This window comes from Mesoplodon densirostris, chromosome 15, assembly GCF_025265405.1.
Source record: "Mesoplodon densirostris isolate mMesDen1 chromosome 15, mMesDen1 primary haplotype, whole genome shotgun sequence".
NCBI lineage: Eukaryota > Metazoa > Chordata > Mammalia > Artiodactyla > Ziphiidae > Mesoplodon > Mesoplodon densirostris.
Genome location: NC_082675.1, coordinates 17972865 through 17993446, shown reverse-complemented (window position 1 = coordinate 17993446; position 20582 = coordinate 17972865). Strand labels below are relative to the sequence as shown.

The following is a 20582-nucleotide window of genomic DNA, read 5'->3' as shown; positions in this document are numbered from 1 at the left end:
TCGTAGTGACGGTCACCTCCTTGCAGTACGGCATCCCGGTCATTAAATATGACAGGAAAGGCTTCAAGACACGGCAGAGGCAACTCATTCTCACTGAGAAAGCAGCTTACGTGGTGGAACTTGCCAAAATCAAGCAGAAAATAGAGTACCCTGCGCTCAAAGGTAAGAAGCAGGCAATCTTCAGAAAATTCACTGGGTTGACTCAGCTCCCGGGCACACCAGCAATGAAGCAACCTTTCACTGAAAGAGTGAAGAGTGCCCACAAAACCCAGGGCCGCCCGGGCTGTGCCTCTTATTCTAGCATAAACGCCAACGGCGTCTCACTCCGGCATCCGGGTCGGACACTAGGCACCTTTAACAGGGACCAGCTTTTTATTCCGAGCACAGGTGCTGACTGCAGGGCCACCCCACTTGGCCCAGCTAGGAGGGAAAAAGCCTGGGGTTGGGGACCCCCAAGGCACGCCTTTTTTCTGTATTAATGTCAAGTTGTCCAGTTCCTGGCCTCTAACTTTGGATCTGTCCTAAGGTGTCTCTACCAGCAGCTTCAGTGACGGAATCTTAGTCATTCACGTTTCGCCAGAACACAACAAGCAAAAGGTAACACAGCTACAGGGCTGCTAACAGAGGGAAACACTGCCAAAATCTTTAGCTGCCCCCAGTGAAACCTCAGTGATGTTCTTCTTTGAAGCCGCTACCACTGAACCGGCCGTGTTCTCTCCTCTCTGTCGCAGGGGGATGCCGTCTTACAGTGCAAACACATATTTGAGGCAGTTACTAAACTCGTCATGCTGGTTAAGAAGGAGAACGTTGTAAATGTTGTTCAGGGAAGGTAGGTGGTTGCGTCTGTACTCAGGAAGTCATTCAATGTTAAGTGTCTATTAACAGATCAAGGAAGACGCAAATGTTAATCGTTTCACCCAGGCCTGCCCCTCCCCGTAAAGTAAGAACTGCCTACCCGCAAGGGGTGGGGTAACCCTTGCCCCCTCCGATCACCAGCTTTCTTCCCTCCTCACCCCCTAGGACTTGGGCTCCACAGAAATGAAGTCAGTGATCACTTATTCACCCAAGGGAATAAACAGTGGTTTCACCATCTAGTTTTCAAAGGAGGTGCTTATGGTCCTAAGGGAATTTGTCACCCAGTGAAAGGGGGACCCCCCCCTCCCCTGGGCGAGAGCAGGTGCCAACCACACCTCTGCTGTTGATGCCTGTGGAAGAACTGTGCTAAACTGATTTGAAAATAACTACAGGAAGGCATGGCCATTTTCCCAGTTGCAGAAACGGTTTTCTTTCGATTACTCAAACAGACAATAAAACTCTGTAATGAAACAGGAATTTGATCTTGAAACTAGTAAGCACCACAAGTGAATTTCTTTTGCAGACCCAAAGCTGAAGGAAAAAATAGAGTATGCCAGTAATTTATCACTTTGTGTATTTTAAGTTTACAGTTTTATATTAGTCCTGGAAAAGAAGGCACAATAGTTTTTGACACCGGACCAGAAGAACAAATCTATAAAGATAAAAACGGACAGTTAACAGTGGTGAGTGGCCGTGTCTGGGGAGGGGGAGGTGTAAGCAGTTTCAAAGAAGACTATAGGTTAAAATTCTCCCTATTTCAGTCCTCCTGTCGATTGACCAGAATCAGAATCTAGTTCATTTCTCCCTCTGTCCCTGATTCTACGTTGAAAAATAGGAAGGAATGGGTACTAGAGGTGTACATTCAAAACTGGATGAAAAGGAAAACAGTTTACTCACATTTGTCAGTGAACCAGAAGTTGACATTAAACTTTTCACAATGTTAAATGTCAAAGCCCAACTCTTCACTGGGTGTCAAAGGCCTTGTGCCCTATCATGTGGTTCTCAAGTGAGTCTCCACGGGGGAAACTCCTGGCGAGCTTCGAAAAATACCAGTGTGTGTGTCTCCCCCGACCCGCTCCCCGACACCATGACGTAACTGGCTGGGGATGAGGCCTGGGCTCTGGAAAACAAGGATCCCAGGACTGAGGAGGAGAGGTTTGGGAACCAGGCACATCTTAAGAAGTCGAGCCTGAGTGCTCGGTGCTTTTGCCCTCCCTAGCAAGTCTGATCCAATTGTGCTGGCAAATGGCAAACTGAAAGCTGAGGGGGATGAATCTTTAAAACGTAGTTTGTAGCAAATTATGAATACCTGGTATATATATATACAAACTAAAAAATGGTCTGACAACATGGACTGTCTCATACATTTAACGATGAAATTGTTTTGTGGACAAAGAGTACATGTAATTGCCCCCGGATACCGTTAACTCCTTTGGGGACAAGTTAAAATACTGAAGCATGAGTTTTAATGTAAAGTATAAGGTGACTTTTCAGTTTACATGCTGTAAACTTACCCCCATTCCTCCCTGGCTGGCTCAGGCTGAAGCTGAGAGGCCTCAGTGAGCCCACTTCTGGACGTGGCTTGTCTCACGGGAGGTGGGGCAGGAGACGGTGCGGGGGACGGGGCTTGGCCGCTCACGGCTTGTCCATGTCCCCCTCAGCCACGCGGGCGGCTGCACCGCTAACTGCCGCCTCCTGAGTGAGAGGAGAGACCTCTAAACCTCAGCATGTACCTTCCCCAGGTGTCGGTCCGCATGAAGTCCTGATGGAGGATGACGTCTGATCTCTCCCATCGCCGTTTCTCTGCTGCAACTGAGGAAAGCACCCAGGAAGCTTGAATTTGGTCCAGCTAGCGACACCTTCAAGCAAAGGTTCCAGCAGCTCTAGGAAAAGGATCGTCCCTGAAGAAGCAGAGTGGCATCTTATGCCAAAGGCCAAACCCTCAGGTGTTCTGTCACACTGCATGTTCTCTTTAGGGAGCCAACCTCAAGTCACCCAAGGGGGTGATTTTAAACATCCCCAGTAGGACCTACACTTGACGGGCACTTGAACGTGTCAGTATGGGGGGATGACAGATTCTCTTTGTCATGCTGCCCCTGAGGCACAATGAAGTATTATACGTGGTCTGAGAGCATAAAGCTGCAAAATCTGAATTCTGCTTTAAATAAATGGAACTCAGAAACATACCCAATTCCTTCACGGCTTTAGGTTCCACGTGGTGAGGTGTAGCTCTCCCCACCCCAAACCTGCAGTCGGGGGCAACAGCAGCCAACTGCTGTTTCACAAGCCCAGCAGCATTTCCACCCAAGACTTCCTTCCAGTGTTTGAGTTCAAACACTACGGAAAAATGACTCATCTTTTCCACCCTGAGCAGCAACCTTTAGGTGGTGAAGTACAAGGTGGGATCTCTGCTCTCTTTCCTGTGAACTGCACTTCAGTTCAGTGGCTGGACTGTGCTGGGTGTTTCTGAAAAGACCCGGAAAAACAGATTTAAGTAGAAGCGTTATATAACTTTTATTTTACATATGTCCACAGATGCTTGTACAACACACAGTGACTACTTCTGAAGCTCATAGCGTTTTTTTTCATGGCACAAAGAGACAGAAAGGTTAGTGACACAGATGTGTTACAGTGACTCTGGGTGGAGCCCTAGAGAAGACACATTCCAGAGGGAGGGCCAGGGTACCTGCACAGCGATCCCCCCTGCTAAGCCATTACAGGAGGACGATGGAGAGGCAAGGCCCCCAGTCACCACAATCAGATGACTTATTTGAAAAAAAGCCTCATTACGAGGGACCCAAAGCTGTTCTGCTTTTTCCATTGTAAGTTATTACAGTGAAATAAAACTTCGCTCTTCACCAGATCTTAGGCCAGTGTTTGTTTTACTTGGATGGTTCTTAAATACAAATATTGACTTTTGTTGCCCTTTAGTGCTCACATGAGAAATCAGTTCTTTGTAGAATTATGTTTGATAACAGAGCCTGGACCAGCCAACACTTTGTCATGGTCAGCTCACGGCTGTATGCAACTAACAGTATCACTCACCATGGAATGTTTCATGAACTTGTTCATACCCCAGGGAAGCAAAGACTCCAAACTACAAGTGCAAAGTTGAAGGAAATGTGAAAGTAGAGAGACGGCCAGAAACATTTGGTCATAAGGTGTACAAGCCCCAACTAATCAGACTGTTCCACAAAGTTAGTTACTCTTCACGTAAACATTTGAAAAACAGAACTTACATGATGGCTTTTCCATTCCTACAGAAAACATCAGAACTGACATTCACTTTAACTTTCTAAAAAAGTTCAACCCAAACAGCAGGGTTGGTGTTTAAAACTTAAACAGTATAAAATATTTACAAAACATTATTTAAGCCCCCTCCCCTCCCCTCCTTAGCACTTAATAAAGTCCAAATGGCCTAATATGAAAGTTTCCCACACAACAGTTTAAAAAGCATCTACCCGATACATGATTTTTAGGTTGGGTCATGATTGTTTTAAAGTTTTATTGTAGGCTTTGCTGCTGGATACAAAATAAAGGCATACAACTGTCACAAGTAGGGCAGGATGTACAAAGTCTAAGCTGTAAAAACCATTTCAAAATATAAACTCGTTTTGTTCGAATACACTGTATCAAAGGCTGCCCGTATTAATACCTTTGGTATAAAATGGAAACGTTTCCCTTGAATAGCAGACAAAACCCATCCATACCTTACACACATCCGAATCTCCTTGCAACTACTCTACCAGCCTAGTCTCAACCACCCACGTTCGTCACCACCCCCTCTGTGCGTCACGGGCGTGGAGACGGGGAGGTAGGTAACCGAGAACGTCCGTCCCACACGAGCGCCGTGCAGAGAGCAGGGCTCCAGCGCGGGCCACCCAGGCACCATGGGCACACATCCTCATCCACATTTGCACACGTCCCTTAAACAAACATGAACACGCACACTGACCGGACCCAAAAGGATCTGCACGTCCTCTCCGTCTGCTCACCAATGGCCACTCCACACTGTGTAAGAATCAGAGAGACAGGAAGGGATCTCCAGGCGACGGCTGCGTTGACAGCAGGTGAGCCGTCCTGAGGCTGCTGGTGTGAGCAGTGGTCCTGTCTGGACACCAGAACAAAGGGCAGGGCATCCGCTGGGGGCAGTAAGCCCTACTTAACGGGGCACAAGGCCAAGGAGGAAGGAATGGAGCCCACCGGGCAGTGGTTTGTGCGCTGTGCCCGTAAGCAGGCCAGGCAGCCTTCCTGGAATGGAGTGGGTCAACAAGGAGGGCAGGGGAAGGGGCAGCTCTGCTCTCGGCCAGACCCTGTGGGGTCCCAACAAGCACCAGCCCACAGACCAGCCGAAGGGGCGACAGGCCTGCCCGTTCAACAGAGCTGGGCATCCAGAGCCACACTAGGAACAGCGGCTGAGAGGCAGGAACCCCCAGGTGGTATCTCCACTGCCACGAGCTGTGGTCCTTCACCAACAAGCTCTAGGATCGATGCCCGAGGCGGGATGGGCTGTTCGCAAAGCCGTGGAGCCTGTGCCGGGCACGGGAATGGGGCCAGGGTGCTGGGGTGGAAACACTGAGCTCGCAGACACCTCTGCTGACCACCGACTACAGGACCCGTCTCAGAGTTGACAAACCGAACCCTGGAGGGAAGGCGACCCAAGAAGCTCAAAGAGGCAGTCAACACCCACAGAAATAAATACCGCAGACAAGTTCTCACATACACACCACACCCATTCATCCTCTTCCTCCAGAACCAGGAAAGCCTGGCTCCAGTGCTTCTTGGATTCTCAGGAAAGCAGAGACCTTGGACCCAGCTTGGTCAATAGCAGGGGTGTGTTCACCTGGGTAAAGACAATCCATTCACCTGGTCGAGAAATACCAAAATCGTCATCTGGCTTTTTAGGCAGTCTCTCCGGACGCGGGGGGAAGCGGGAGGCCCGGGAGCTCTCAGGGAATCAGTGCACAGCGGGGAGGAGCAGGGCGGGCGGGGTGCAGTCGGGGGCCCCCTGCCCGCTCACTGGTGGAGGTGGGCCCGGTCGTCCGGGCGCTTGATGTGGATCCGCCGCACGCGCTCGATCCGCTCCCGCTCCCGCTCCTCGTCCTCGTCCAGGTGGTGGGAGCGTCCGGCCGCCCCACCCGTGGCCTCCAGGAGTGCGTTGTCAGGTCCCCGGCCATCCTGGGCCTCATACAGCAAAATATTCAGGGTCTCCTCATAGATCCGGGCTTCAGGGAACTCCACCTGTAGCCCCACAAAACACAAGGCAGGTACATTAGCATCTCAAACCCCTCACCCCACCAGCTCCGCCACCACCCAGGACTTCTGAGCAGGGCCATCTGTCTACACCAGGCCCCTAAGACTCCGTAAGACCGTCGTTATTATGTTTAAAGCAGTTTTTATTGTCAGTACGCAACACTTACACATGGCGCTACATTCACAAGAGACAAAAGGGACACAGTGAAACAGATCGCCCTGCCCTCTCTGCCCCCCAGTTTGCCTTCCTTTGGACATTTACGTCATTCCCAATGTGTTGCTTCTAACAATCAGGGCTGCAGCCTTGTACACGAGGCGTTCCACACCTTAAAGCAGCGTCCTTTCTGAACAGGGACCAGCTGGGGACCCTCATAAAATGGACATAATCCCTCCCACTCAGTAAATCCCTGCGCGCGCTTACTGCCCTTCGGGGTCAGGCGCCGGGAGCTGGAGGTGGGTCCCAGGCAATCAGTAAGAACTGGTAAAGCACTTGAAACGTTCTGCCAGGGAAGGTACCGATTACGCAGAAACCCAGGTGGAACATCCGTGCAGTTACGGGAGACAAGGAACCATGAGTGACAGCTCCAAAGCACAGGTCCCGGAAGTGTGGGATGGAAGGAGAGGAAACTGTGCCTGAAGGGGCAGCCATCCCAACACCAACTCCCTGGAAAAAGGAAGGAGCCCTGAGGGACAAGAGGCAGAGCCAAGGGAGCCAGGAGAGGGGCTCTGGCCTCCACCCCGGCTCCACCACTAACCAGCTGCACGAACATGAGCACAGGCTCACTCTGGAACCCGTCCACGAATCTATACACAGTTGGGATCCAACCACGAGGTCTCTGAGTGCCTTTGCTCGCAGTTAAGCTCTAAAAACGTAAAGTCACTATTTTAAAGTTTAATCAATATTATGATTAGCTTTTGAATATCCAAGGGCAGAGGCAATCCATGTACATAGAAAACCAAACTATGACAAATGGAGAGTCTGGTTACAGGTGGAATTCACAGCCGTAAAGAAAAGAGGCACAGGCTTCCCTGGTGGCGCGGTGGTTGAGAGTCCCCCTGCCGATGCAGGGGACGCGGGTTCTTGCCCTGGTCCGGGAAGATCCCACATGCTGCGGAGCAGCTAGGACCGTCCGGAGCCTGTGCTCCGCAACGGAAGAGGCCACAACAGTGAGAGGCCCGCGTACCGCAAAAAAAAAAAAAAAAAAAAGAAAAGAAAGAAAAGAGGCACGTCTTGTTAACATAGGAGAAAAAGTGAATAATTCTGGTCCCCCCACTATCTTTGAAAGGAAAAAAAAGAAACTCAGTGTTTTTCCCTTCCTGGCTACCTGACAACAATACATACCTTTTAGGATACATTCTAAATACTAATGAATCAAATGTTCAAAGAAGCTAAAAAAAAAAAAAAAAAAAAAGGCTTCCCTGGTGGCACAGTGGTTGAGAATCCACCTGCCAATGTAGGGGACAGAGGTTCAATCCCTGATCCGGGAAGATCCCACATGCCGTGGAGCAACTAAGCCCACGAGCCACAACTACTGAGCCCGCATGCCACAACTACTGAAGCCCGCGTGCCTAGAGCCTGTGCTCCGCAACAAGAGAAGCCACCGCAATGAGAAGCCCGTGCACCGCAACGAAGAGCAGCCCCTGCTTGCTGCGACTAAAGGAAGCCTGAACGCAGCAACAAAGACTCAATGCAGCCAAAAATAAACAAACAAAAAAAAACACGTACCCTTTTAAAAAAAGAAAAAAGAAGTTAAAAAAAGATTTTAACTCTGGTTTCTAGCTTGTGGTCTGATTTTCTCTCGTTTGCATTTTGCCTTTGAGGCTGCTCTAGCATCACACAGAGCTGCCGGCTCCCTGGACTGCAGTGAGGACAATAACCTGCGCAGGTGACCTACAGATCTGTATGAAGGTGACTAGAGGCATGACCTGCTGCATGTGTCCCTGGCCATCAGATTTCCCCAGATAGGCTGAAAAGGAAATGACACAGTGTATGGGATGATTAAAAAAAAAAAAAAAACACAATCAAGATGGTAGAATAGTAGGACATGAACCTTACCTTCTCCCACAAATACAGCAAAAATATATCTACATGTGGAATGATTCTCACAGAATATCTACTGAACACTGGCAGAAGACCTCAGACTGCTGAAAGGGCAAGAAAATCTCCACGAAACTGGGTAGGAAGAAAGAAAAAAGAAAAAGGAAAAGAAAAAGAAAAGAAAGTGAGAAAGGAATGGGACAGGACCCGTGTCACTGGGAAGGAGCTGTGAAAAAGAGGAAAGGTTCCTGCACCCTGGGAAGCCCCCTCACCGGTGGGGAGATGGGCTGGGACAGAAGGAGAGCTTGAGCCTCAGAGGAGAAAACAGCAGCTGGTTGGCGTCAGCCAAAGCAGACGGAGGGCTGCACAGTCAGTCAGTCAGGGCTGCCGCCCTGCACTCCCCAGCCTGACACACGAGTCTGCCAGTGCTGGAACTCGGGCTTCAGAGATCAGAACTGGGGAGAGGACTGGGGTTGGCATGTTGTGCAGACGGACCAGGGGGGCTGGAATCCAGTGTGACCACAGCTGGGGGTGTATGCAGGGGAAGCCTGGGCCATCTTAGGGGCCAGTCGCCATTGTTTGGGGGGTGCATGAGGGGAGGGGTGGGATCTGCATTGTAGCCTTTTTCTCTGTGCGTGTGCTTGCAGAGGGCAGGATACTACCTGCATGGGCTCCAGGAGCAGTCGCAGCACCCCCCAACCCCCGACACCAGGAGTGGTTTCAGGCTACCACCACCTCCCTCCTGGACCCCAGGAAGGGTTGCAGGGCCCCCACCGCTGCCCGCCCAAACTCCAGGAGTGGCTGTGAGATGCCATCACGCCCATCGTGTGCTCTGGGGGTGTGCCTGAGCTGCCCACCGCCACCAAGAACCCAGGACTGGGCATCAGCCACTGCATCTGCACACCCCCATCAAGGGGATAACGACCAGCACATGCTGAAGAAAAAGGCCACGGGCATCCATACTAAAAACTGCCCTAGGGCTTCCCTGGTGGCGCAGTGGTTGAGAGTCCACCTGCCGATGCAGGGGACACGGGTTCGTGCCCTGGTCCGGGAAGATCCCACATGCCGCAGAGCAGCTGGGCCCGTAAGCCATGGCCGCTGAGCCTGTGCGTCGGGAGTCTGTGCCCCACAACGGGAGAGGCCACAACAGTGAGAGGTCCGCCTACCGCAAAAAAAACCCCAAAAAACTGCCCTCACGCCAAATATATTAAACTCACAAAAGCTACACAGGGACGACCCCACATATAAATAGCCCTCCAAGACCACAGTAGACAATTGTTTCTCCTAAACTCACAGAGAAATATGTAAAATGAAGAAGCAGAAGAACTACTCCCAGATAAAGGACCCCTGAAGGAACAAAGAGTGAAACAGACCCCTTCAGTCTAACAGGCACTGATTTCAAAAAGAAGATTATGAAAATACCGAAGGAATTAAGAAAGCCTATTGAAAGAAACGCAGAGTACTGTAAAAAGGAAGTAGAAACTATAAAGAGGAACCAAAAAAAATTAGAAAACTCATTTGCAGAGACAAAAGCTGAGCTAAAGGCAATGAATAGCAGAATAAATAATGCAAATGAATAGGTGATCTGGAAGATAAAATAATGGAAATCACCCAATCAGGACAGCAGATAGAAAGACAAATGAAAAAAACCAAAAGCAATCTAAGAGACCCATGGGATAATATAAAGTGTGCCAACCTATGCAGAATAGGGACTCCAGAAGGGAAAGAAAGAGTAAAGGGAATCGAAAATGTATTTGAAGAAATGATGGCTGAAAACTTCCCAAACCTAAAGAAAGACACATACCCAGGTACAGGAAGCTCAAGAGTCCCAAACAAGATAAACCCCAAAAGACCTACACCAAGACGTATTATAATAAAAATGGCAAAAGTTAAAGAGAGGATTCTGAAGGCAGCAAGAGGAAAACAAAGTTAATTAGAAGGGAACCCCCCCATAAGACTATCAGCTGATTTCTCTACAGAAATGTTGCAGGCCAGAAGGGAGTGGCAAGATATATTCAAAGTCCTAAAAGGAAAAAATCTGCAACCTAAGATACTCTACCCAGTAAGACTATCACTTAGAATAGAAGGAGAGAGAAAGAATTTCTCAGACAAGAAAAAATAAAAGAACATAGCAATATTAAACCTATCCTAAAGGAAATATTGAAAGGTCTTCTCTAAATAGAAAAGAAGTAACAATCTATAGGAAAGAGAAAATCACAATTGGAAAATAAATCACTTAAAAAAGCCAGTACAGGGCTTCTCCGGTGGCACAGTGGTTGAGAATCTGCCTGCCAATGCAGGGGACATGGGTTCGAGCCCTGGCCCGGGAAGATCCCACATGCTGCAGAGAACTAAGCCCATGAGCCACAAATACTGAGTCTGTGCTCTAGAGCTTGCGAGCCACAACTACTGAGCCCACGTGCCACAACTACTGATGCCCCCACGCCTAGAGTCCATGCTCCACAACAAGAGAAGCCACCGCAATGAGAAGCCCTCACACCACAACAAAGAGTAACCCCCATTTGCCACAACTAGAGAAAGCCCGTGAGCAGCAACAAAGACTCAACACAGCCAAAAAAAAAAAAAAAAAGCCACTACACAGATTAAAAAAAAAAAAAATCAAAATATTTTCTACGAAAGTGATGATAACCACAATGAACAGCAAAAGGATGAACGTGAAGATGTCAAAGAGGACATCAAAATCATAAAATGCTGGGGAGGAGAGTAAGAAAATGTAGATTTTTTCCCCCTAGAATGTGTTTCAGCCTATATGACCACCAGTCTAAGGCAAATATATGTAGGAAGGGCTTAACATACTTGAAAAACAGGGTGACCACAAATCAAAAACATACAATAGATTCACAAAAACCGAAAAGAACATAAGTATAATGCAAAAGAATATCATCAAGCCACAAAACGAAAAACCAAAAGAAAAAGGGACAAAGAATATAAAACAACAGGAAAACAAGGTTTAAAATGGCAATAAATACATATCTATCAATAATTACCCTAAATGTCAATGGACTAAATGCTCCAGTCAAAAGACACAGAGCGGCAGATTGGATTAAAAAAACAAGAGCCAGGGCTTCCCTGGTGGCGCAGTGGTTGAGAGTCCACCTGCCGATGCAGGGGACACGGGTTCGTGCCCCGGTCTGGGAAGATCCCACATGCTGCGGAGCAGCTAGGCCCGTGAGCCATGGCCGCTGAGCCTGCGCATCCGGAGCCTGTGCTCCACAACAGGAGAGGCCACAACAGTGAGAGGTCGCGTACAGCAAAAAAAAAAAAAAAAAAAAAAAACAAGAGCCTACAATACGCTGCCTACAAGAGACCCACTTCAGGGCAAAGGACACACACAGACTGACAGTGAAGAGATGGAAAAAGATATTTCATGCAAATGGAAGTGACAAGAAAGTGGGGGTTGCAATACTAATATCAGACAAAACAGGGCTTCCCTGGTGGCGCAGTGGTTGAGAGTATGCCTGCCAATGCAGGGGGCATGGGTTCGTGCCCTGGTCCAGGAAGATCCCACATGCCGCAGAGCAGCTGGGCCCGTGAGCCGTGGCCGCTGAGCCTGCACGTCTGGAGCCTGTACTCCGCAACGGGAGAGGCCACAACAGCGAGAGGCCCAGGTACCACAAAAAAAAAACAAAAACAGGGGCCTCCCTGGTGGCGCAAGTGGTTGAGAGTCCGCCTGCCGATGCAGGGGATACGGGTTCGTGCCCCGGTCTGGGAGGATCCCATATGCCGCGGAGCGGCTGGGCCCGTGAGCCATGGCCGCTGAGCCTGCGCGTCCGGAGCCTGCGCGTCCGGAGCCTGCGCTCCGCAACGGGGGAGGCCACAACAGTGAGAGGCCCGCATACTGCAAAAAAAAAAAAAAAAAAAAAAAAAAACAAAAAAAACAAACAAAAACAGACTTTAAACCAAAGCCCATAAAGAAAGATAAAGAAGGACACTATATAATTATAAAAGGATCAATACAAGAAAAGGATTTTATACTCATCAACAAATATGCACCTAATATAAGAGCACCCAAATACATAAAACAAATACTAATAGACATAAAGGGAGAAAATTGACAGGAATACAATATTGGGTTGGCCGAAAAGTTCGTTCGGGTTTGTCTGTAACATCTTTCAGGAAAACCTGAACGAACTTTTTGGCCAAGCCAACAGTGGGAGACTTTACCACCCCACTCAAATCAATGGACACATCTTCCAGACACAGACTCAATAAGGCAACAGAAATACTAAATGATACAATAGAACAGTTAGACTTAATTGATATTTTCATGACATTACCTCCAAAAAAACCAGAATACACATTCTTTTCAAGTGCACATGGAACATTCTCTAGGATTGACCCACATATTAGTGCACAAAACGAGCCTCGGGCCTCCCTGGTGGCGCAAGTGGTTGAGAGTCCGCCTGCTGATGCAGGGGATACGGGTTCGTGCCCCGGTCTGGGAGGATCCCATGTGCCGCGGAGCGGCTGGGCCCGTGAGCCATGGCCGCTGAGCCTGCGCGTCCGGAGCCTGCGCGTCCGGAGCCTGTGCTCCGCAACGGGGGAGGCCACAACAGTGGGAGGCCCGCATACCGCAAAAAAAAAAAAAAAAAAAAAAAAAAACGAGCCTCAACAAATTTAGGAGTACAGAAATTATCTCAAGCATCTTTTCTGACACAACAGCATGAAACTAGAAATTAGCCACAGAAAAAGAAATGAGAAAAAAAAATTACACGGAGACTAAACAACATGCTACTAAAAGACCAATGGGTCAATGATGAAATCAAAGAGGAAATTAAAAAATACCTTGAGACAAGTGACAATGAAAACACAACCATACAAAATCTATGGGATGCAGCAAAAGCAGTTTTTATAGGGGACTTCATAGATACAGGCCTTCCTCAAAAAAAACAAGAAAAATCTCAAATAAACAACCTAACCTACCACTTAAAAGAATTAGAAAAAGAAGAAAAAACAAAATCTAGTCACCAGAAGGAAGGAAATAATAAAGATCAGAGGGGAAATAAATAGAGATTTAAAAAACAACATAAAAAAAATTAATAAAACCAAGAGCTGGTTCTTTGAAAGGATAAACAAGATTGATAAACCTCCGGCCAAGCTCACGAAGAAGAAAAGAGAGAGAACTCAAACAAATTAGAAATGAAAAAGGAGACATAACAACTGATACCACAGGAATACAAAAAACCGTAAGGGAATACTAAGAACATTTATATGCCAACAAATTCAACAACCTAGAAGAAATGGACAAGTTTCTATAAACATACAGCCCACCAAAATTGAATCAAGAAGAAATACATAATTTGAACAGACCAATCAATAGAACTGAAATAGAATCTATAATTTAAAAACTCCCTACAAACAACAGTCCAGAACCAGACAGTTTCACAGGCAAATTCTACCAAACATACAAACAAGAACTTATACCTATCCTTCTCAAACTCTTCCAAAAAATTGAAGAGGAGGGGGCTTCCCTGGTGGCGCAGTGGTTGAGAGTCCGCCTGTTGATGCAGGGGACACGCGTTCAAGCCCCGGTCTGGGAAGATCCCACATGCCACAGAGCGGCTGGGCCCGTGAGCCATGGACGCTGAGCCTGCGCGTCCAGAGCCTGTGCTCCACAATGGGAGAAGCCACAACAGTGAAAGACCTGCGTACCGCAAAAAAAAAAAAAAAAAAAAAAAATTGAAGAGGAGGGAACATTCCCAAGGACATTCGATGAAGCCACCCATCACTCTGATACCAAAACCAGACAAAGACATCACCAAAGAAGAAAATTACAGGCCAATATCTTTGATGGTATAGGTGCAAAAATTCTCAACAAAATATTAGCAAACCAAATCCAACAACACATAAAAAAGATCATACATCAAAACCAAGTGGGATTCATCCCAAATTCATAAGGATGGTTCAACATATGCAAATCAACGTGATACACCACATAAACAAAAGAAAAGACAAAAACCACATGATCATCTCCATAGATGCAGAAAAGGCACTTAACAAAAATGCAACATCCATTCATGATAAAAACTCTTACCAAAGTGGGTATAGAGGGGACATATCTCTAAATAGTAAAAGCTATTTATGACAAATCCACAGCCAATACTCAATGGTGAAAAGCTGAAAGCCTTCCCTCAAATCTAGAACAAGACAAGGATGCCCGCTGTCACCATTTCTATTCAACATAGTATTGGAAGTCCTAGCCACAGTAATCAGATAAGAAAAAAAAATAAAAGGTATCCACATTGGAAGGGAAGAGGTAAAACTGTCATTATATTTAGATGATATAATACTATATACAGAAAAACCCTAAGGACTCCACACTAAAACTACTAGAACTGGTAAATGAATTTCAGCAAGGTAGCAGGACACAAGATTAACATACAGAAATTGGTTGCATTTCTTCACACCAACAATGAAGTATCAGAAAGGGAATGTAAAAAAATCAATACCATTTAAAATCACAACCCCCCAAATAAAATACTTAGGAATAAACCTCACCAAGGAGGTGAAAGACTTATATGCTGAGAACTATAAAATGTTAATAAAGGAAACTGAAGATGATTCAAAGAAATGGAAAGATATCCCAATGCTCCTGGGTTGGAAGAATTAATATTGTTAAAATGGCCATATTACCTAAAGCAATCTACAGATTTAACATGATCCCTATCAAATCACCCATGACATTTTTCACACAACTAGAGCAAATAGTCCTAAAATTCACATGGAACCATAAAAGACCCAGAATTGTCAAAGCAATCCTGAAGAAAAAGAACAAAGCAGGGGGCATAACCATCTCAGACTTCAGATAATACTACGAAGCTACAGTAATCAAAACAGTGTGGTACTGGCACAGAAACAGACATATGGATCAATGGAACAGTACAGAGAGCCCAGAAATAAACCCACACACCTACAGTCAATTGATCTTCAACAAAGGAGGAAAGAATATACAATGGAAAGAAGTCTCTTCAGCAAGCAGTGTTGGGAAAATTGGACAGCCACATGTTAATCAATGAAGTTAGAACACACCCTCTCACCACACAAAAAAATAAATTCAAAGTGGCTTAAAGACTTAAATGTAAGATATGACACCATAAACCTCCTAGAAAAGATCATAGGCAAAACATTCTCTGACATAAACCATACCAGTGTTTTCTTAGGTCAGTCTCCCAAGGCAATAGAAATAAAAACAAAAATAAACAAATGGGACCTAATCAAACTTACAAGCTTTTGCACAGTAAAGGAAACCATAAACAAAACGAAAAGACAATCTACAGCATGGGAGAAAATATTTGCAAATAATGCGACCAACAAGGGCTTAATTTCCAAAATATACAAACAGCTCATACAACTCAACAACAAAAGAACAAACATACCAATCGCAAAATGGGCAGAAAACCTAAAGAGACATTTCTCCAAAGAAGAAATACTGATGGCCAATAGGCATATGAAAAGATACTCAACATCACTAAATATTAGAGAAATGCAAATCAAAACTACAATGAACTACATTCTCACACCAGTCAGGATGGCCATCATTAAAAAGTCTACACAACATCGTTAATCAACTATACTCCAATATAAAATAAAACTTTAAAAATTAAACACAAAAAAATTAAATAAAATACCTTCACAAAAAAGAAAAAGGTCTACAAATAACAAATGCTGGAGAGGGTGTGGAGAAAAGGGAACCCTCCTACACTGTTGGTAGGAATGTAAGTTGGTGCAGCCACTGTGGAAAATAGTGTAGAGAATTTCCTCAGAAAACTAAAAACAGAATTACCATATGATCCTGCAATCCCTGGGCATATACCCAGACAAAACTATAGTTCAAAAAAAGATACATGCACTCCTATGTTCATAGCAGCACTATTCACAATAGCCATGACGTGGAAACAACCTAAATGTCCATCAACAGATGAATGGATAAAGAAGATGTGGTACATATATACAATAGACTACTATTCAGCCATAAAAAATAAAGAAATGATGCCATTTGCAGCAACATGTATGCAACTAGAGATTATCATACTAAGTAAAGTAGGTCAGAAAGACAAATACCATATGATATCACTTATATGTGGAATCTAAATTATGACACGAATGAACCTATCTATGAAACAGAATCATAGACACAGAGAATAGAATGGGAGAGGGATGGATTGGGAGTTTGGGATTAGCAGATGCAAACTAGTATATATAGGACGGATAAACAACAAGGTCCTGCTGTATAGCACAGGGAACTATATTCAATATCCTGTGATAAACCATAATGGAAAAGAATGTGAAAAAGAATGTATATATGTATAAGTGAGTCACTCTGCTGTACAGCAATTAACACATTATAAATCAACTATACTTCAATAAAAAGAAAAAAAAAAGAAGGGAGGAAAACAAAAAAAACCCAAAAAACCCAGTCACATAGCCTAAGGAGGAGGGTAGGCAAGCAGAAACCTAAAGGGAGTAAATATCCATTAACAGTGGACCAGATCTCTAACCACACTCTTCAGCATGATCTAGCTTTGGAAAACAGCACAGGGACAGAAGCCAAGGGAGAGGTCAGGTCCACTGGTTTGCAGAGGATGACATAAAAATGGGTCCAGAGTCCAGATCAGTCAGGCAGTCATGTGCTGGGACGAAGCCACCCAGGTTCACGAGGAGTGCTGAGAGGGCCCCGTGAGGGTGGAGGGCTGCCCAAGTCGGTGGGTAAGAGGAGGACAGATGACAAGGAAGTAGTAGCTCACAACTAGAAGGCCAAGGTCAAGACCTTGAAGGTAGCACTGCTCCTGATGAGTGAGACGGATGGGGCCAGTGTGGTGGGAAACAGCGTCGAGCGGAAGACGGCAAGGAGCTGGTACAGGTGGGGTCAGATCGTTGATGGCAGAGGAGAAAAGGCAGGCAGCGGGGTACACACGGGTGCAAGGACCCGTCTGAATCAACCTTTACGGAAAAGGAACCCAGGAGCAGTATGACTGTCTATACTTACTGGGTGTCAGAGAGGAAACGCCATTCTGTTTTTCCAAGCCTACATTTGGATCTTTCCAGGGCCCAAAAGAGAATGAATATTTGAACAATGAGCAGTCATGAGCCAAGGAAAGCATTTTTAGAGGCTTTCCCTCTTGAAGTGTATTTTGCTCAAGGAGAAAGGGAAGTTTTTCAAATACAGATTTCAGACTAGCCACTCAGAACCGTCCTCTGGAGGCCCTTACCTTGGTCTGTTTCTTCTCGGTGGCGTAGACGATAGAGGTACAGCAGACTTCAGCGATCTTGCGGCCCTGGCCGTAGAAGGACCAGCAGCAGATTTCGTCCCCAATGACATCCTTTATGAACAGGACCCTTCCATTAAAGCGCAGGGACAGCTTATCAAACAGTTCGATGTTCTTCAACATATTGTCGTCAGAATTGCTGCAAAAGAGCATTTGATAAGGTGGTTGGTTACAAGCTGGTGTTAACAGCCACCACTAGTGGGGGAGTGTTTCCACACACCGGGCCCATCATCTCCACCATCCCTTTTCAACCTCACAGGAATCCCGTGAAGAAGGCACTACCGTCCCCAAAGCTCAAAGGAAAGCAAGGGTCAGAGAAATTAGGGCACTGCCTGAGGCCAAAAACTAATAAATGGCAGAGCTGAGCCTCAAAAAGACAGCTCTGGCCTCTAAGTCTGCACTCCTCACCAGCGTGCTAGGGCAGACGCCCTGCTGTGCGACAGCCAGGAATGAAATGCTGAAACCACGGGGTCTGCAGGCAGAGGCATCAGGTGGGGGACATGGAGGAGAGCCCCACGGAGCCACATGAGAGGCTGAGTGACCTGCCCGAGGGAGACTTTTGATCCTGGGTCCGTTTATGAGTCTTGAGTAACTTCATCGAATACCCCTACAACCCTTAAGTTCCTGATTTAGAGCCACATGTTCCCAAGAGCCAAAAGGCATTCTAGAAACCTGTATATATTGCTAGTGGGAACATAAAATGGCGTAGTCACTTTGGAAAACAGTTCGGCAGGTCCTCAAGTGATTAAACGTAGAGTTACCATATGACCCAGCAATTGCACTCCTAGGTATCCACCCAAGAGAAATGAAAACATGTATGTGTACATGCATGTCCACAGCAGCATTATTCCTAAAGGCCAGAAGGTGGCAACAACCCTAACTGTCCATCAACTGATGAATGGACAAACAAAATGTAGTCTGTCTGAACAATGGAATATTTTTCAGCCATAAAATGAATGAAGTACTGATGCGTGCTACAACATGGATGAACGTTGAAAACGTTATGCTAAGTGAAAGAAGCCAGACACAAAAAGCAACATATTATAAGGTTCTACATATATGTAATGTCCAGTGTAGGCAAATCCATAGAAACAGAAAGCAAAATAGTGGTTGCCTAGGGCTGGGGGAGATAAGAGGGTGGGGGGGACATGGGGAGCGACTGCTAACAGGTACAAGTTTCCTTCTGAGGTGATGAAAATGGTCTAGAATTAGGTAAGTGGTGATGGTTGCACAACTCTGAATATACTAAAAAACACTGAATTGTGTATTTTTACACGGTGAATTTTATGGTATGTGTGAATTAGATTTCATATCTATCAATCCATCTGGGCATTCTCGAGGTGCAAAAAGGCCACCCTCATCTGAGGGGAACGAGGGGAGCTGGGCCTGGCTGGTGTGAGTGCAGATGTCTTTTCTGGCCAACACCTTACCTGGTATACGAGTATTTGTTGTTACTTCTGTTGTAGAGCAACTTCACGGCTGGCTGTGGGTTGTTTTAAAAAAAAGGAAGAAGAGAGTCACTTGGAGTGCAGGTGCGAAGGACCACCGGCTTCCCACAGTGCTGGAGCCCTGCCATCCGCCTGAAGAGGCAGGTAAGCGTAGCCTGCTGGCTGAGGTGGGGCTGGAGAGGGAGACTGCGCGAGCCAGCACCAGGAGAGACACAAGCTGAGCTGTGCGCCCCCATGCCTGACCCCTTCTCAGGCCTTGCCAAGGCAATTGCGCACATTTTTATTCCAAAACTTACTAGCCTCCAGCACTTTTGGTAGCAAAAGAAATGCCACAAGGTTGCCTCCACCATACCTTATTTGAAGTCGCTATAAGTTTCTGTTCTTCCTTGGATGAGGTGATGACAGGAACTTTGCAGAAAGGCTCATAAGTATCTTTGTTCTGCTGGAACAAAACATGCTTTCAGCCTGGGAGGCCTGCCCAGCACTGGACTGTTTAAGCTGGCCTGCCGGGCAAAGACGGACTCTGGCGAGGGGAGACGGGGCAGCCATGGCTGGGAAGAGAGGAGGATTCTCAGCACCAGTGAAGTAGGATGGGGGACGACCAGGGGTGGAGTTCTCCAGTGAACCCGCTCTTCGGCCAGGACTGTTATATGCCAGGGCGCTTGGCATATAAATACTAACAACAATGACACATTTCACAGCCCAGGAAGCCACTCAGAAATAAACCCTGAACATGGCAGATGAAATATGATTGCATCAAAGCTCCTAAAACCCCACTGCAATGACTGCAGAGGAATTATAAGCCCATGAGGAGAGAAAGAATGGGAAAAGTGGGGTCAGCAGACAAAAGATGTCAAAAATTCAAGTCTGGAAAGCAGGTCTCAAGTGAGTGATAACTGAGGAGGAGAACGCTGAAACCTAAGTTGCCGGATGGGAAAGAATCCACAGCTTTGAAGGCTGGTGGGCTCAGGGCAAGAGCAGAGGGTCGCGTGCTAGTCGGCAGAAGCACTGGTGAGCCCTCCAGATGGATCCCCTACCCCAGCTGGGCAGGAGAAAAGCCCACTTTCCTGGAGCAGTTTGCACAGGAGAGGACAGGGCTGAGTTGCTATTCCAAAAAGGGGAGATTCAGTGAACGATCTACGCGCTAAATGGTGAGCCCTACCCCCACCCCAGCCCCTTCTCCTACTCAGATCTCAGAAGGCAGCCAGTCAGGCTTATACCTACCAGGCAAGAGAGTGGAGGATTCCTCTACAGGGAACCACCTGTCCAAAAAAAAAAAGGCTACAGATTCTGACATTGAGAGTTCCCACTGAAAACGCCAGCCTTATCATCTGCCGCTGAAGCCCACTGGACAACAATACATACAGTGTTTCAGACCCTTTACTCTTGAGTTTCAACAGACCAAGGACCATCAGATTATACCCGGAAAGCCTCTCAAATATGAGACTGAAACCAAAACAAAGAGAAAAAGTAAGAGAAGGAGTCACACAATGAAGGCAGCAGAAAGAAAACTTCAAATAGTATCATCAGACAGATGAGAGCAGATATCGCATCCCATGAAACAAGATCAGCGTGCTATATAAAAAAGAGCACTCGGAGAACAAGAAAAGGCTCTCGGGAGTTAGAAATACGATAGCAGAAATGAAAAATTCAATAGAAGCGTTGAAAAGATAAAACTGAAAAAACCCTCTGAGAAAACAG

At 46.4% G+C, this 20582-nt stretch overlaps 2 protein-coding genes across 3 annotated transcripts in view; one reads left to right on the top strand and one right to left on the bottom strand.

The window, feature by feature from the left end:
* Nucleotides 1-2540, top strand: part of MYO1H (myosin IH) — a 46726-nt gene extending 44186 nt beyond the window's left edge. Inside the window, exons 27-31 of the mRNA XM_060118328.1 lie at nucleotides 27-162; nucleotides 527-597; nucleotides 732-829; nucleotides 1439-1538; nucleotides 2517-2540. Coding sequence (XP_059974311.1) covers nucleotides 27-162; nucleotides 527-597; nucleotides 732-829; nucleotides 1439-1538; nucleotides 2517-2540 — 429 coding nt within the window. The remainder of the gene's footprint in view (nucleotides 1-26; nucleotides 163-526; nucleotides 598-731; nucleotides 830-1438; nucleotides 1539-2516) is intronic.
* Nucleotides 2541-3344: 804 nt separating this feature from the next.
* The window catches only part of KCTD10 (potassium channel tetramerization domain containing 10), a 34543-nt gene continuing 17305 nt past the window's right edge, over nucleotides 3345-20582 (bottom strand). The window contains exons 4-7 of one of the 2 annotated variants that reach the window (XM_060119702.1): nucleotides 19234-19323; nucleotides 18864-18916; nucleotides 17377-17572; nucleotides 3345-6096 (exon numbers count right to left, since the gene is read on the bottom strand). In XM_060119702.1, coding sequence (XP_059975685.1) covers nucleotides 5872-6096; nucleotides 17377-17572; nucleotides 18864-18916; nucleotides 19234-19323 — 564 coding nt within the window. In that variant the 3' untranslated portion in view covers nucleotides 3345-5871. The remainder of the gene's footprint in view (nucleotides 6097-17376; nucleotides 17573-18863; nucleotides 18917-19233; nucleotides 19324-20582) is intronic. The other variant, XM_060119703.1, reaches the window with a different exon arrangement.